General features: G+C 50.8%; 1 protein-coding gene across 9 annotated transcripts in view; it reads right to left on the bottom strand.

Annotated features, from left to right (window-relative positions):
• Window positions 1–220: 220 nt before the first annotated feature.
• The window catches only part of PPARD (peroxisome proliferator activated receptor delta), an 86008-nt gene continuing 68770 nt past the window's right edge, over window positions 221–17458 (bottom strand). For 7 of the 9 annotated variants that reach the window (XM_037519573.2, XM_054698739.1, XM_054698741.1 and 4 more), the window contains 6 exons: window positions 12116–12346; window positions 6622–6776; window positions 5429–5567; window positions 3892–4094; window positions 3263–3713; window positions 221–2533 (listed from right to left, as the gene is read on the bottom strand). In XM_037519573.2, coding sequence (XP_037375470.1) covers window positions 2286–2533; window positions 3263–3713; window positions 3892–4094; window positions 5429–5567; window positions 6622–6776; window positions 12116–12245 — 1326 coding nt within the window. In that variant the 5' untranslated portion in view covers window positions 12246–12346 and the 3' untranslated portion in view covers window positions 221–2285. Of the gene's footprint in view, window positions 2534–3262; window positions 3714–3891; window positions 4095–5428; window positions 5568–6621; window positions 6777–12115; window positions 12347–15755; window positions 15997–17458 lie in introns of those variants that run through there. The other 2 variants (XM_037519575.2, XM_037519574.2) reach the window with 2 other exon arrangements.

The following is a 17458-nucleotide window of genomic DNA, read 5'->3' as shown; positions in this document are numbered from 1 at the left end:
CCACAAACTCTCCTTGCAGGACAAGAATGGCATCTTCTGGTGAGTGGAGCAGGAGGGGAAGGGAAAAAATGGGCAGCTTCCAGAAGCCAGAATCAAACTTCATGGCCAGCACCCCAAGCCTCACTGGGCCAACCAGCTTTCTCTCTCTGCACTGGTTACAGAGAAGGCGAAGAGTCCCATCAGCTCACGGGAGAAACACAAAGAACCGAGAAAGGAGCCTAAATCAACTCTTAAATATTTAATTCTCATTTATTTAAAGTTCCGTCAGTCTGTGTACACTATTTATATTAAAAACACAGGAAGCTGGGGCTCCTAGCAAAAATATACATTTCAATTTTGGAGATTGTTCAGACACTGAGAAGAGCTGTATCCTCAGCACCAGACCCGGGTGGGGGGTAAGGAGGGGTGGTGGGAAGGAGGGAGGTCAGGCAGTCTTGCCCTTCACAGCACTGGCCCAAAGAAAGCACCCCTAAAGCAAATCCCTGGTCAGCCCGTGGTAGGAGGGGAGAGGGAGGAATCTTGCCAGTAGTGTGTTCTCGGGGCACAGCCAGCCTCAGCGCTGGCAGGGCAGAGGCCAGGCTGGTTGGCTCTCCTGGGGTATTTCCTCCCCAAGCTGCAGTCAGCCTGGGAAGGAGCGGCAGACAGGCCCTAGGAGCTCGGGCTCTAGTCCAGGTGTTCCACCACCTTTCTCTGAGATCCCAGCATGTTCCTTAGCCCTCCCCCGCCCCCCAGCCAGTTTCCTCACTGGAAAAGCAGCTTAAATGGGCTCCCCAATCTTCTGCTTAGACGTAGCACCCCAAACTACACTTTAGCTCCTCCTCTGGGGAGCGTGTACTTTGCCTGGGAGCAGGGAGAGGTCGGGGCAGGAGCCAGAGGAGTGGGGATGGGCCTGGCAAGGTCACGGTCACAGAAGCTGTGCAGAGTTCCAGGTGACCAGCTGGGCCGAATACAGCTGAGGAGCGGGCAGCAGAGCTGCTGGGACAGTGACAGCATCAGTTTACCCGGCATCTCTCGTGAGCAGGTGCTGGGCTGACTCTGCAGGATACCCCTGTCCCCCAAGGGCTCTGGTCCAGCCCTGGGAGTGGGAGCACAGCTGGGCCCATCCATGTGCAGGCCCCGCTGGGGGCCCACCTGCCTGGGGGGCGGGGGAGGGGGGATGAACCTGCAGGTAAAGTGATCTCAGTGCTCGCGGTGTGTGCTGGAGTGGCTGCTCCGGGGAGTGTGTGAGGGGTGAACGGCAGCTGAGCTGGAGCCAGAGCCAGCGTCTCCAGGCTGGAGAGAGGAACGCTGCACTTGAGGCCAGGCCCTGGCACTCAGAGAGGGGAGCTGTGGTGCTGCAAAAGACAGGCAGGGCTCGGTGGCTGCTTCAGGGTGGAGGGATGGGATGGGTGCTACTGGGGGGCTGACCCTATGGCCTGGAGTCAGAGTCAAGTGCACTGCTCGCTGCTTTCCCCACCAACTTCCACCTTCCTGAGGCTCACTCCTTTTCAATGGGAGCATCGGGGCCCCCACCTGGAGGAACCCCACTTCTTGTCAGGCTAGGGGTGGCGCCCCTCCAGCGGCCAGCGCAGGGGGCTGTCAGCGACACTGGCCTGGAAGACAGGTGAGAAGAACGGAAGCATGTCGGTGTCAGTGGACTGGGGTGTGCCGCTGAGCAGGGTGGGCTGGGTCAGGGATGCCTGCCTCAGCCTCGGGAGGGCAGCAACCGTCCAGGGCAGGCATCCCGGCCCTTGAGCCAGGGCCCACGACTAGAGGCCGCTGCTACAGTCAGCCGAGGCCAAGCCCGGCCTACCAGAAAGCGGAGTCCAGAGCGCTTAGTGTTTCTTTGGATGGCTCATGTCCTTTGCTGTGAAGACAGGAGCAGAGTGAGGCCCACTTCCTCCTGCTCCAGGGACAGTGGGGGCAGAAGCACAGTTTCTGTTCTATGCTGCTGGTGAAATAATACAAAACCGTCTCACAGAAAGAAACAGGGACAAACACGGGGATGGTGGGAAAGGCAGGCTGAGGGACAGAGGAAGACGGAAACCTACAAAGAGGAAGGGAAAAAAACAAATTAGAGAAGAGGAAGCGAGGAGCTGAGAAAGAGGGAGATGACAGGGTGAGGAAGGCAATGCTGGAGGCAGAGCTGTGTTTCTACACACACAAGTGTGTGATCTCACGGCTCCTGTGCCACTCCCACTGCTTGGGGGCTGGTCAGCAGGAAAGGGCAGGCGCCACCTGGCCCAGTGCTTTCCACCTGGCCCTGGTTCTTGACACCCCTAAAGACCTGCTGGGAGGTACACCCCTCAGTACATGTCCTTGTAGATCTCTTGGAGCAGGGGGTGCAGCGAGGTCTCAGTCTCAGTCTTCTTGATCCGCTGCATCATCTGGGCATGCTCAGTGACCAGCTGCCGCAGGTCAGCCATCTTTTGCAGCAGCTTGGGGAAGAGGTACTGGGCGTCCGGGTGGTTAGCCTGCAGGTGGAATTCAAGGGCACGCAGGATGGTGTCCTGGATGGCCTCCACCTGTGGCACGTTCATGAGGCCTGGTCGGTCTGTGGGAACACAGGGCGGAGGTGTGGGAGGGAGTGGGCAGAGGAGCTCCCCTCTCCCACCATGTGTGGGTGACTTAGTCCAGGGCACAGCAGACCTGGCTGTGACAGACCCAAGCTCCGTCCTGTCAATAACTACCTTGCATTCTAGTGCCCGGCCCTGGTCCTGGCCCACCTCCTTTGTTGGGTTTTTCCTGGCTAGGCAGTACAGTACCCTGGTGAGAGGCTCACTGCCTGGATCCAATTCCTGTCTCTACTATAGAGCAGTGATGAGGTTACAGGCAGGTCACAAGGCCACTCTGGGCTCAGTTTCCTCATTTGTAAAATGGGGATATCAGAAGTACCTCCTACTCAGGGATGTTGTGAGGAGCAAATGAGTTATAAACTAGACAAAGGAACTAGAACAGCAACTGCTATGAGATAAACTCGATGTCATTATTAGCGTGGTTATAAATGTATTAATTGTGTTATAATTTGAAAAATGGAGATGAAAAACGGAAAATGTTTCCACCGCCAGAAGAGCCCCCATTACCATGTTGGTATATTTCCTTCTGATCTCATCTCGTCTAAGACGAAGCTGGTCCTATGTGTGCAGTTAGTGCCTGGCACGTGTGCCACTGCCGTTGCCACAGGGATACTCCTCACACGCTGGCGCTCAGCCTTGTCACAGCCATCCCCATCCACAGGTGGGCTGGCTGCATGGTCCAGCCCACCTGCTCCACCCTCACTCACCTCCACAGAGAATGATGGCCGCGATGAAGAGAGCCAGGTCACTATCGTCAAGTTCCAGGGCATTGAACTTGACAGCAAATTCGAACTTGGGCTCGATGATATCACTGAAGGGCTTGCGGAGGCTGCGTAGGAACTCACGGGTGACAAAACCAGTGCCATTGGCTACCAGTAGCCCGTCTTTGTTGACAATGGAGGCTAGCATGGCGAAGATGGCCTCATGCACGCCATACTTGAGAAGGGTCACCTGGTCGTTGAGGAAGAGGTTGCTGAAGCTGGGGATGCTCTTGGCAAACTCGGTGAGCTCACGCACGGTCTCTACTGTGGTACACTGGCAGCGGTAGAAGACATGCACGCTGATTTCCTTGTAGGGCGGCAGGCCGTTCACCAACTGCTTCCATACCAGGCCCTTCTCTGCCTGCCACAATGTCTCGATGTCGTGGATCACAAAGGGCTGAAAACCAGGCCCCATTAGAGGCTAGGCCTCAGGGGACCCCCGCCCATGTGCTCCCCATCCCCCCTTCCTGTGCCACGATGTTAGGGGAGGGAGGAGGCCCGGTTCTCACAGGAGTCAGGCAGGTGGCAGCGGGACCCCAGCCCAGGATGCCTCCAGGCCAAGCAGTGACACTCACCGCCGTGTGGCTGGCCTTGCCGGTGAGGATGCCACGGGCCTTCTTTTTGGTCATGTTGAAGTTTTTCAGGTAGGCATTATAGATGTGCTTGGAGAAGGCCTTCAGGTCAGCCACCTGTGGGTTGTGCTGACTCCCTTCACTTGCTGTCAGCCCTGCCACCAGCTTTCTCTTCTCGGCCTCCGGCATTCTGCCAAAGCGGATGGCTGCATGGGGAGCGGGGGACAGCCACTGAGAAGCCCAGGCATGGGCCAGCACCCTAACTGCCTCGTCCCTCTACAGGTACACAGGCCAAACATGAAGACACTGTTTCTGAGCCCAGGGCCCTCAGAAGCTCCAGAACAAGCATGTTGGATTGTTGGAGAACCTTTCCAGAATGTAAGCTCCAGGGGTCAGGGATTCTTATTTATTCAGTGCCCCAACACACAAGGGCTCTGAATCATAGCGTGACTGAGTCCCTCTGGAGATGCAGCACAGCTTGGAGGAAGACAGTCTTTGGTGTCAAAGGCTGCACTTGAGTTCCAGTTTGCAGATTCCTAGTCATATGGCCTTGGGCAGGCTATTTCACTTCTTTATTCATTAGAAAAATGGGGCTAATATTTAAAGCTCACTAGGGTGTCAGAACAATTAAATAAATGCATTCATAAAGTAAGTGCTAAAAATTGTAGTCATTAGTTATGGCTCCTCTCAAAGAAGACGTGAGAAGAATTCAGTCAGCCCTGAGATGTCCTAGGAAATCTCCCTGCCTAAGAAATGGGGCCTGGCAGAGAGAGACCGAGGGGATTGCTCAAACCCAGATCTGTTAGACCCTAAAACCAAGGCAAAGCTGCAGAGGGCTCAGGTTCTGCCACCCTCCAAGATGCAGGACAGACAGGGCAACTGTGGATAGAGATGTTTAAACAACAGGTTCGCCACTATACTCTGGGGTCTGACCCCAAGGGTAGAGGGAAGGAAGGTGAACTTTGCAAAATCTTACTCTAGGGATCCAAAGATAAGACTGCAGGAGGCCTGGAGCAGAGGTTAGGGGAGGGCACTGACTCTAGAGTGGCTGGCCTCCAGGAAACTCCTGCCTGGTTCCTGGCAGCTAACACACATGGTCATCTACTGGCTCCTGCCTGACCTGAGTAACCAAGAGAGGCTGAAGGGATTCTAGGCCTTGGGAGTAGCTTTTCATGTTGTGTCAGGTCATCTGAGCTGGGCCTGAGGTTCTGGGAGTGGTGTTGCCATCGGAGTTGGTATCAATGCCCAGCAGTTCCCTCTCAGCCAGAGTGAGCCAACCTCGGGTACAAAGAGCTAGTGAGTGCTCTGGGCTTAGGACCCACGATGGATGCTGGGCAGTCTGGGGCAGAGAGATTTAGGACAGCTTGTGCTGGCCCCAAGACTCAGGGTCTGTGTCAGCAAAGTTAACAGCTGATACCTTGGCAGGGCTTGCAGTGTGGTAGGCACTGCTCTGAGGGCACCTCTTTCTGGGCTCCATGAAACCTGGTTTCAGGCTGTATGGAGCTGGCAGCCCCTGTACCTCGCCAGGGTTGGCTCTCACCATTATGTGACATGCCCAGTGCCAAGCATTTCTGGAAGCGGCAGTATTGGCACTTGTTTCGGTTCTTCTTCTGGATCTTGCAGTTCCGCTCACACTTCTCATACTCAAGCTTCATGCGAATTGTGCGACGGAAGAAGCCCTGAGGGACAGTGAAGAGGGGAGGTGAGGCCACAACAGAGGGGGAGTGGTTGAGAAGCTGGCGCTGCCCAGTGGGTTGTGCCAGGGGTCCAACTGTGCATGAAGATGAAAAAACTCCTGAAATTTAGAAGTAATAGGTAATTTGGGGGGGTAGGAGAAAGCAAATAATTAAGATGAAATAATTAATGTAAGATGCCATATTTACTTTAAATACTCAAAGAAGTCGTAAAGCCTCTTTGATAACATCAAATTGTATTGTGGTTAACTTGATTTAATCATAAACATATCTGGTTTTGTATATTTTCTAGGTAGTGCTTTAATAAAATAAGATGTGCAATGTTGGGTATGCAGCTAGGAAGGACCCAAAAGCATCACTGGCAAAAGAAATGTACTGTTTCTTCAAAGAGCCCATTTTAGACCTTGTGTCACAGGAAGCCCTGATTGCAGGGGGATGGCTCAGTTCAAGACCAGTTATGTCTTCCCTGCCTTCTTTTTTTTTTAAAAAAAAGAAGATTTATTTATTTATGGATACAAGAACTGGGCTGTAGGCCAGAGGTGTGGGGGGTAAGAAGATTCACCAGAGACAGAGTGGGGAGCAGAACAGGCAAATCGACTGAAATACACTGCTGAGGGGAGCAGTGGGCGAGCTGGGAGAGGTCTGCTGTGCCATGTGGGTCAGCTCTCTGGCCAAGGATTGAACTTGCTGCATGGGGCTACAGATAGCGTCACAGTGCTGAAACTTAACCCCTTGTGCCACCAGGGAGGTCCTTCCCTGTGTTCTTGAGCCAGGTCCACAGGGGGCGCCAGCAGCCCAGATGAGTGACTGGGTCACTACAGGTGGTCTGCAGGACAGGCCTGAAAAGAGAACCCCTCCTAGCCAGCAGGGACCAGCCCTGAGGTCTGGGATGGGCAGAAGGGCCTGGCTGCCTATCAGAAGGTATTCTGTGATGGGTACTGTCAGGGCCCTGTCCAGTAGCAGGGGGATCGCTCTGGTAGGTCACCTTACCATGTGACCACAGTCCCTACAGCCAGGCACTGTCTCCTACCGCACATACCTTGCACCCCTCACAGGCATGAACACCATAGTGGAAGCCTGAGGCCCTGTCCCCGCACACGCGGCACTCCATGTTGAGGCTGCCACTTGTGGCCCCATCGCAGCCCATCTGCAGCTGGTCCAGCAGTGAGGGTGGCGAGGAGCTCTGGGAGAGGTCTGTGGACACACAACATGGGAGTGGCTTCACATTCTGCAAGGCCTGGGGGTCAGGGGAGGTGACCAGAGTCCATGATTCTGAATTACAGAGCTCTGAGCTCAGTCACTTCAGAGCTAGGCGGCCTCAGCGTCAGTCTCTTCACCTAGAACCCAGGGTCAATGACAGTTTTCTGGGAGGATGGGAAAAAGCTTCCAGAGCATTCTCCAGGGACTTATCAGAAGGCAGGTGTTCCAGAAATAGCAACTATTACGATGTGGGGAAAGTCAAGAGCCTTCCTAGGCTGAACCTCACCAACTGGGAGGACAGGGTATGTGGTGGTAGGTGGGGGATACTGTATTTTGGGAGGACGAGAGCAAGAGGAAAGCAGCACCAGCGTCTCTTTAGACTGTCCTTCAGAGGTAGCTCTCCTGACTAAGAGGCCCACGTGGGGCTGTGTGAGATGTGCTTTGTGGTGACTGCAGATGTGCAGATCTCAGCAGTCACCACCCCTCCCCCACCCCCTGGAAAACTTCTTGTGTAGACAGAGCATGAACATCAGTCATGATTTCAATCAGCATACTGAATTTCTCCAAGTTTTTTTCCATTAAATGTATAGACATTTGAGCCAGGTGTTGTGTCAGATAGGAAAGCAGCTGGCTATAGGTATACATGCTGTCCAAGTATACGTGCTATCCGAACGCAGTAAGAACTGCTGGGAGTGTCTTCTGAATCTTTCCTTTGGAAACTTAGATATAAGCTCCCTCCTCTGGAAAGGGGGGACCCACACTGAGTCCCTCCACTTCCAGGGCACAGTGCTGTTGGGGGAGCCTGCAGGCTGGGAGAGTGAAACTGATTGTTCTTCTCAGCAGCCTTTGCTGCCACCCAACACAGTCTACTGTGTGCTTGTCAGCGCCACTGAGTAGGAGTGCCGCAGGGCAGGACCTCTGGCCACTAGGGCGCTGCTGCTGGACATGAGACAGGCTCTCAGTGACTCTGGATTACCCTGTTCTCAAGCTGCCAGGGGGTCCTGGCCTCTGTACCCACTGGCTGGAGGTACTATAACAGGGGTAACTGAACTCACCTTACTGGTTTGGGAGATAATGAGATACTTGTAAAAACCCTTTGAGACCTGCAGTACAGCTGGGAAGGGAGGGCCTCCGGCACTTCCTCCTCTCTCTGTGTGGTCTGTGTGCATGTTTGTCTTGTGGCACTTCTTATAAGCGGTGGTGTTTTTGTGGCTTGCATGCCTGTCTCCTCTGCAAGGTTCAGAACATCCCCAGCCATGTTCCTTTGGATCCCGCAGCCTACCTCCTCCACCTAGTCCACATGGCCAATCACCTCCGACTGTTCTCTTTTAGTGGGCCTTCCTCATTCTGGTCATTAGGTTCCTGTAGGCAACTCTCTTTTTTCATGCAACAGACATCTGAGGAGCTCTGTGTGTTGCAGGGCAGGACCCAGACTCTGCTGTCAATTAACTAAAGTATGAGAAGCAGGACACAAGGCAGAGAGTGGCGATGCTGGCTGGGGTGGAAGATTGTGAAGGAGCCATCACCCAGGAAAGGTGTTGTCTGGGAAGGTCATCATTCCCTTCTGGCTCCCAGGAGAGGGCTCTGCACCACCTCTAAGCAGGTTCCAGGTGTTCAGAACAGCAGACATGGGGTAAGAACTCAACTCAGGAGTGATGCAGCCTGAGTCAAAACTGGTGTCCTGGGCTCAAAACCAGCCTGCCCCCTGTAGAATAGAGATGACACCAGTATCTATCTCAGGAGAGTCATGGTGAGGAGTAAAGGAGTTAATATAAAGTTCTCAGAACATGGATGTGCTGTGCGAGTATCAGCTGTTAGCATGATGCTTATTAGAATGCAATCTCGCAGTTTCTGAGCTGCATGCCCCACACAGGCTGGGGCCATTTCTGCCTTCTTTGATTGTTTGTCTCTCTTCCCCAACCCTCAGAAGAGGAGGGGGCGTGTCTACACATGAGGCCCACAGACCTCAGAACAAGAACTAGTTTCCTCATGCTTCTCCTGACCTGCTGTTGGTACTTGGACTCTGGGAACCCTGAAAGAAACCATGATATCCAAGCCTCACTGGTCATTGAGGGGTCAGAGCTCTGTATTGTAAGGAGACTCAGGGTGAGTGTCTCAGAAGGGCTTCAGTCAGGAAGAGCTGTACCCTAGACTGGAGGAAAAGCCCAGGGCAGTGTGGGGGTCCTGGGAGATGAATGGTGGTAGTTTGGGGAGCACATTTTTCAAAGATAGTTTCGGTTTCTCTCTGGTAGAACACCTGGCTTAAGGGTTTATCTGAAATCATCACATCCTACCCCAACGTAAGGCAACAAAATGCTCCCCATTCTAGGAAATAGGTTCTAAAGGACCCACCACCTCCCACATGATCTCCCTGGGAGAGACTGAGGTTCCAAGAGGTCCCACCCCACACCAGGAGTGCCTGCCTTGGTACTCCCCACCCATGGTGGGTGGAAGAGACACAGGGCTTCCGGTTGGAGATCTGCACAGTTGCTCTCCCCAGCCAGCCCAGTCCAGTCCTCTCAAGCAGCTCCTCCCGGCTCTCAGGAAGTGCACTTGCTCTCCTGTGGGCCATCAACCAGGCCGAGCCCTGCCTCTGAATTTCACCGCAGTCATATCCTGCCTGACCTCCCAAACATCTCCTGAGGGTCTGCCTTTGCCCACCAGTGGAGAAAGATCCAGCATTTACCAGGTCCCCAAGTGCCCAGAAAGTTAGTGTCTTTACGCTTGTTAATATCATTTCCTATCACTCTGGAAGAGAATAATGGCCACTAAAGATGCAGAAACAGCTCAGAGAGGTTAAGGAATCAGCCCTCAATACATGATGGGGCTAGGCCTTGACCATAACTTGACTTACCCACAAATCCTGTGTTTGTACCAATATCTCTTTTTTAGTGCATGCCTGTGTGTGAGGCTCTCTACTGTATACATTCATCTCACATGAACCTCAAAGCAACCCCTCCGGTAGCCCTCTTATCCCCATTTTATTTATTTTTTTATTTTTATATTCCCCATACAATTGCAACCTCCTTATTTTGACCCCAATCCCTTCTTTCCCCGCTCTCCCGCATAGTTTGTCTCTGGTTCATAGTTGTTTGTTGATTTTGATTTTTTCTTTCTTATAGTTATTCTTTTTACTGGTCCCTTATTTACGTTTTCTAGATTCCTGCTATGAGTGAGACCATCCGGTATTTTTCTTTTTCTTTCTGGCTTATTTCGCTAAGCATGATCCCTTCCAGCTCCATCCATGTTGCCGCAAATTGCATGTGTTACCCCCATTTTAAAAATGAGGAAATTGAAGCTCTGATGGTTAACTGCCTGTGGCAACTTGGCCAGGCCATGGTACCCACAGTATCCAGTATTTAGTTCAACAGCAGCCTAGCTGTTGCTGTAAAGGCATTTTTTAGAGGTGACTAACATTTAAATCATTATTCTACATAATGTGAGGAAGGCAGTCAAAGGCCTTAAGATAAAGAGACTGAAATCTCAGTAAGGAAGAATAAATTCTGCCTCCAGACTGCCTTTGGACTCGAGCTGCAACATTAACTTCCCTGGTCTCTGGACTGCTGGCCCACCCTTGAGAATTTCAACTCTCCAGCCCTCACAATTATGTGAGCCAACAATCTCAATCAATCTCTCTCTCTCTCTCTCTCTCTCTCACACACACACACACACACACACACACACACACACACACACTCATTACGACTAATCAAGGATTCATTATTATATTATGAAAAATAAGACAATCACTGCTGAGAGTGACACCATGCCATTATTTGAATGTCTGGACTCAACATAAACATAGAGTGAATTAACAGTTGTACCACCTTTCATTACAAGTTAACAAATAGACACCACTGCCCCTGTTCACATGCACGTTCCTGCACATCTATCACTGGAGATACCTGCTGTCAGGCCTGTGAGTGTGCGCAGCCCCATCTATCTACGTTGCAAACCACTTCTTTAGTCAGGACCAATTCTGCAGGAATGTCGGGCAGCTAACCCAGCAAGAAGCTCCTCACTTCTGTTGTTCCATTTGCCTGCACTCTGGGCTCTTTAGGGCAGGCACTCAGCCTTGTCCATTACTGAATGGAAAGTCCCCTGCCTGGATACCCACCATACGCCTGCTGAGTAAGAAGTACCCAGGCTGCAAGGAAGGTCACTTAATCTTCACCAACCCCACATAAAGACCCTTGACCTCTTTCTTGGGAGGGACCTCTTGATTGGGATGTTTGTCACTGGAGCAGGAGGAGAAGAGGACAGAAGTGGGATATTAGCACTGAGACAAGCTGCCTCCTTGCTGAATGCTAATGGAGAGGCCGGTCCTGCCTGACTTCCTGGGGGTGAGGAGGCAGTGCATGGCATACAGAGAACAGATAGATGGCTCTCCCCTCATGTGCCCTGAAGAGGAAGAACCTCTGCAAAATTCCAGAATTCACTTTACAGGTTCAAAGCAGCACGGCTCACAGGCTTAGGCCCACCTTAGCTGTAGATCCAAGAGGAGTATGTCTTACCTGAACAGCCCCCACTCTGCCCTAACTCCGATACTAGAACCCACGGGTAGGCCTGCTCCTGCACCCATGGCCAGATGGGGCCAGCGGCAAGATCCCCTCCCAACAGCAAAGCCTCTCATGAGTTTCCTCTGAGGGAAGAGAGTGGGATCAGCTGGATGTGCTGGCACTCAGGGGCGAAAGGAGAGAGGTAGGGGGATAGGGCAGTGCACAGGGAAACTCTGGGGCTGAGGAGCAGATTCTGGGTACCCTTTAAGGTGCACATAAAGCTACGCTGATGATGGAGATGACAACAGAACAGCACAGGGTACCAGAGAAAAATGTCTTTAGTGCTGCTGGTAGTGGACAAATAAAGGAGAACCAAAAATGTGAAACAAGAGAAGTCAAAAGCTGTCTGGATGCACAAAAGTCATATTAATTATAGTCATTCATACTAATTATTTAGCACTGATGCCTAATTACAACGCAACGTGATGATGATGTATGTAACAGCACCAGGTCGATGAGCTATGATCACAGCACTCACAGGTATGGCTGCTCTTGCCTGACGACCCTTTGTGGTGGTCCTGGCAGGAGTGATGGGATACACACAAATGCTCACTCATTAAATTCTCACAGAGGCTCATGTCCACACGTGCTCCTATGTGTTGTATAGAAAAAAAGTGGTGCAACTTCCCCAAGGCCGTGCAGCTGAAGAGCGACAGAGCAGGGGTGTGACCCTACGCTGTCTGGCTGCAGTCCTTAACTACTCAGGGCTCCGCGGCCCGTGGTCTGTCTGGGAAGACCGGGTTCCTCTCCAGCCCGGCCAGGCTTCCTCCTTACCTGTATAGCTGCTGGAAGGAAGCGAGGACTCTGGTCCCCCATTGAGCTCTGGAGCTCCTTCTGCCTCTGCCACTTCCTCTTTCTCCTCCTCTTCCCGGACCTCAGGGGCTTCCTCCGGTGGCTGCTCCATGGCTGATTTCCCCTCGGCACCACGCCTGCAGGCCCGGTCATAGCTCTGGCATCATCTGGGTCTGAACGCAGATGGACCTCTACAGGGCAGTTCCCGTCAGCCTGGGCAAAGGGGAGACAGAAAGAGGTTGGGGGTGGCAGTGAAGAGAATGAGAGGGTGATGGGAACGGACTGCCATCTGTGGGGACAGCATGGGGAAGGTTCCCTTGCTCCTGTACTTTCAGAGCAGGAAATCGTCACCCTGAGGTGACACCATGGTCTCAGCTCCTTGCACTACAAGTCACTTCCCTTCCCGACCTTTGACCACTTGGTTCTTATGGCATGTTTCTGGGGTTGAGTGCAGTCTCTATTAATTGGAGAGGGTAACGCAGCACTGTGCCAGCATCTTTAGCCGCAGCCTGTTCTTCCAGCCTCCTGAATCTACAAGAGCCACATTAGAATGATGTGGGGGCCTTTTTCAAATTCTCTAAAATTCCCCCAGGAGATCCTGATATGCATCACACCTCCTAACACCCATCCTGACCAAGAGCACTCAGATCCAAGAATAAATGTTCTACTAAGCCACTATTCTTGAAGGGAGTGGGCCTCAGTTGACAGCAGATCTGCAATTCGACCTTCAGTGACAGAGTCATCAGGGGAAGGGAGAGGCACTGTCCTGGAGTCCTTCCAGGGCAGGTTACAGGGTGTTGACTTCCATGTCCACATCACCCGGGAAGAGGTAGTTCCAAACCCACAAACGCCACAGTGGTAGGTGGGAAGATCATAAAGTGCTGTGGAGAGTCATCCTGGCAGGAAAGAGAAGGGAGATGTCCTGAGAGTGGGGTGCATTTTGACCGGGGAGTCGGCATGGAACTCATCTTGGGGACACAGCCTGAGCAAAGACTTAGAGGCAGCACAGTGGGGAATGGTGAGAAGTAGTGGTGAGGGAGTGGGGTGTTATAAGAGAGAATTGGAGGGATGTCTGGGAAGGTAGGCTGTATGCAATGTACTTCAGTTGCCCTGCAAGTGAGACTGGCCTCTGTGTCCCAGCAACACAGGCCTGGAAGAATTAAGAACAGAAAAGAGCCATTTGAGGAAGAATCAAGTGTTTGTGTGACACCTTCTCTGGAATGGCCCTCTGGTGGCGCAAACTCAACCTACTCAAACATACCATCTCCCCCCCCCAAACCTGCCCTTCCTCTGGTAATCTCTGCTTTAGTGACTCACTCCTCAGCTATCATTTTATCAAAGCCGGAAGGTGGGAGTTCTTTGAGACTCCTTTGTCTTACTCTGCCCCAGGCAGAACACTGGCTGTACAGTGGAATCACTGGGGAGTTTCAAAAAATGTGGATGTCTGGGCCCTTCCCCAGAGATTCTGATCTGATTGGTCTGTGGGGCAGTTTTGGCATAGGAGCTTTATTTATTTATTTTTTAAAGATTTATTTATTTATTTATACAAGCACTGGGTACAGTCAGAAGCGCGGGAGGGTGAGAGAATTCACCAGAGCCAGAGTGGGGAACAGAACAGGCAGACCGATAAAATACACTGCTGAGGGGAGCAGTGGGCGCGGCAGGAGAGGTCTGTGTGCCATGTGGGACCCTCGCCGGTGGCCAGGGATCAAACCGGCACTATTGAGGCTGAGGGCAGCTTTGTAGCCCAGTGCTCAACCGCTGCGCCACCAGGGGAGGCCCTGGGGAGCTTTATTTTTAATTCCCCTAGTGATTGTAATGTATAGTCAAGCTTGAGAACCACTCTTGGCGGCAAGCTTCCAGCAGACAGTAAACTGTTCCTATAACCATTCTTTTCCATCAGGCCTTCATTTTCCCTTGTCTGGACTCATATCGTAACCTCTCAGTCTCCTAAAGGCAGTTTGAAAATTTAGCCCTAGAACTGGGAGTTGAGAAACTACATATTTGGTGACCATCCTTGTTGATATGACACAAGAAGGGATTCTGTTCACAAAAGGTAAGAGCGACATGTTAAGGGAGGATAGAGGAAGAGGCATCAGAGCAGACAAGAGGGTGGTGACCAGAGGCAGGGGAGACTCAGGAGATTTGGCTATCTCCGAGTGAAGGGGAGGGCTGTTTCTGGAAGGAGAAGTGAACTGTCTCAAATGCTGCAAAGTTTAAGGGTAATAAACCGATACATGCCACTGGATTTAATCATTGTGAGGTCATCAATGACTGTGATGTGAGTTTTGGAGAAGTGGTTGGGAGGAAAACCTGGACTCTGAAGAATAAGTGGTAGTGAGAAAGCTGAGATTAAATTTTTCTGTAATTATGTGAAGGAAATAAATGTATAACAGATTGCTAGCTTGAGGAAGTAGCAACACCATTACGAATTTTCTTGGACTAGAGAAAACTTGAGTGAGCTGTGGGTAGAGGCGAGGTCTGTGAAGAAGTCTAAAGATTCAAGGGGAGGCTGGAACAGGATGACTGATGGGAGGGGAAAAGTTCAAAGGCGCAGGATGAGAAAGAGACAAAGAAGTTTTGCAGCAGTGTGTATGGTGGTGGGGGGAGTTAAAGCTCGCACAGTATGGCTTCACTCTCTTTAGTTAACAAAGTAGGAGGGGTGGTGGTCTAAAGATAGGCCTTGAAGAAAGTCATATGCTCTGGATAGAGGCACTTTGGTAACATGAGAGGGAATCAGCTGGAAAGGAGTAAAAGGAATTAAAGCAAAGTTACAATAATTAAAGCAGTGTGGTACTGGCACAGGCACAATGAGAGGGAACACAGAGTTCATAAATAAATGCAAACACATATGGAACTGTATTATGTTATAAAGACAGCACTTCAAAGGCAAAAGATGGATTCTTCAGTAAATGGTATGGGACAACTGAGCAGTCATCTGGAAAAAAGCTGGACCCCCTACTTTACACCTTATACCAAGATAATAAACTTAAAGATTAATTTCCCTTAAATATTTCCTACAAATTAATAAAAGATCAGCAATCCAATAGAAAAATAAGCACAAGGTATGGAAAATATATATAGAAAATATAAATATGGAAAATTTGTCTCAAACATAAGAAGGTGTTCAACATCACAGAGAGAGATGCAAGTTAAAACAATACTGGAGAATAATTTTTATAATCAGATTAAAACTAATGCTACATGGGGCCTCCCTGGTGGCGCAAGGGGTTAAGCACTGCACTATGAAGCAATCTGAAGACTCTGCAGTACGACTTTGATCCTTGGCCAGGGAGCTACCCACATGGCGCAGCAGACCTCTCCTGACTCACCCACTGCTCCCCTCAGGAGTGTATTTCAGTCGCTCTGCCTGTTCTGTTCCCCACTCTGTCTCTGGTGAATCCTCTCACCCCCAGCATCCCTACCTGTGCCCCAGCTCTTGTATGCATAAATAAATAAATCTTTAAAAACCAAACCAACAAAAAACTAATGCTACATGCTGTTACTAAGCACAGGGAAGCATCATCGCACACACCCCTGGTAGAAAGGTAAATTGGCACAACCTCTAAAGTGGCTAATTTGGCTACATATATCTAAATTACAGGTGGGTGTTCCCTTTGACCTGGAAATACCACTTCTAGGTTGTATCCTACAGGTCTGCCTCCACTTGTTAAATGACATAACATAACCACCACAAGTCAGTTGTGGCAGTTACCCCTCTGAGCCCTTTCATGTAATGCACACTTCCAATTATGAAATGGACCAATCAGGTGCTATGGGTTGAATGGTAAATGGTCCAATTAGCCACAGGGTTGAAAAACGGTCCAATCGGACTTGTGGGTGGGGCACCCTGAAAGCGGGTATTAGTCAGGGTCGGAGGGAGCTGAGGAGACTATGCCAGAAGAGAAAAGGATGCCAGCCCCTAAGGAGAGAGCCACTGCCGACACCAGCCCCTGAAGAAAAGAAGACAGTTCCAGCCCCACAAGGAGGAAGAAAGAAGGGGGAGACTCTGTTCCTGGCCCCTGAAGAAAGAGGAAAAGAAGCATCCAGCAGCTGCTCTCTGAGGAGGGAAGAGAAGCCAAAGGATTCTGTCACAGACTGGGCCTCGGTCCTGTCTCTGACATCGTCTGGAAGGAGCACCAAGGCCCTGGGCCTGGTGTCTCAGAGAGCTGTTTGTTGTTGGTGTAACCCAGCAACTCACAAAGAGCTGTAACACTGGGGGTGTCTGACACCGCCTCTGCAGGACCAGTAGTGACCATCACTACTGGCCAGTGCTGTCCAGCACTCCTGGTGATCGGTGGTGACCACCACTGATGCCAGCTGGGTGAGAGAGCTGCCACTTGTTTCCCCGGTTTATAAAATAAACCCCATGGTGGTTGTTCCTGGAGTCTGAGGTCTCTTGCAATTGTGTGCAGGTGAACCCACAGACAGTGCCCTGTCCTCTTATCGGGCACAGGCCCCTGTTGTGTGGGTGTCATATTGCCATAGCCCTTGCTTTTGATTTTTGGCCTTTTGGGGACTTTATGACGGCTCTCTGGTCTCAGAGCCTGGGCAGGTGGGTGGCTGTTCCAGCCTTCCCTCCAGCCTCCTGCCTTGTCCATGCCTGTTTCACAAGGTTATTCATTACAGTTTTATTAACTAGTAAGAGATGGGAAACAAGTTAAATGTCCATTGACAGAGGATTTATTAAATAAATTATGATATTGTTACAGTTGACACCTTCTGGAAATTGAGATTGAGCAGAGAAAAAAAGAGTCTGCTACTTTGCCTGTAGGGCTCCAGAGGTCTCCAGGAGAGGAAGGAAGCTTACTTCTGTGGACAGGCCTGGGGACTACAAAAGTCTTGGAATCTGGAGAAGAGGAAATCTACCTAAATGTACAAACGTTACAGGTAGAATCTTGTGAGACCATCCAGTAGTGTGGCTCCTGAGGCCTGGATAGGCCGAGCTGAGAGTTCAATCTAAGATCCCCTATGGAAAGTTCCAACAAAGCCATGAGAAATTCTACTTGATTATTCTGTCCTATGAGCTTATGTAAAACTAGACCAAAGAGACTGGAGTTAGATTTTGATGACAAATATATTTTGTTGTGTTATTTGATAGAATTGGGATGAAGGTAGAGAGAAAAATGACTTTATTTATTTTATTATTATTTTTTAAATTAATTTTTTAAAAGATCTTTTTATTCATACAAGAGCTGGGGTGTAGGCCAGAGGTAGAGGGGGTAGGTGGGTGAGAAGATTCACCAGAGACAGAGTGGAGAGCAGAACAGGTGGATCTACTGAAATACACTGCTGAGGGGAGCAGTGAGCAAGACAGGAGAGGTC

Source organism: Talpa occidentalis, unplaced genomic scaffold (genome assembly GCF_014898055.3).
Source record: "Talpa occidentalis isolate TD23 unplaced genomic scaffold, MPIMG_talOcc4v2.1 talOcc4.2, whole genome shotgun sequence".
Lineage (NCBI taxonomy): Eukaryota > Metazoa > Chordata > Mammalia > Eulipotyphla > Talpidae > Talpa > Talpa occidentalis.
Note: the sequence above shows the minus strand (reverse complement) of the source record. Positions and strands in the feature narration are given on the sequence as shown.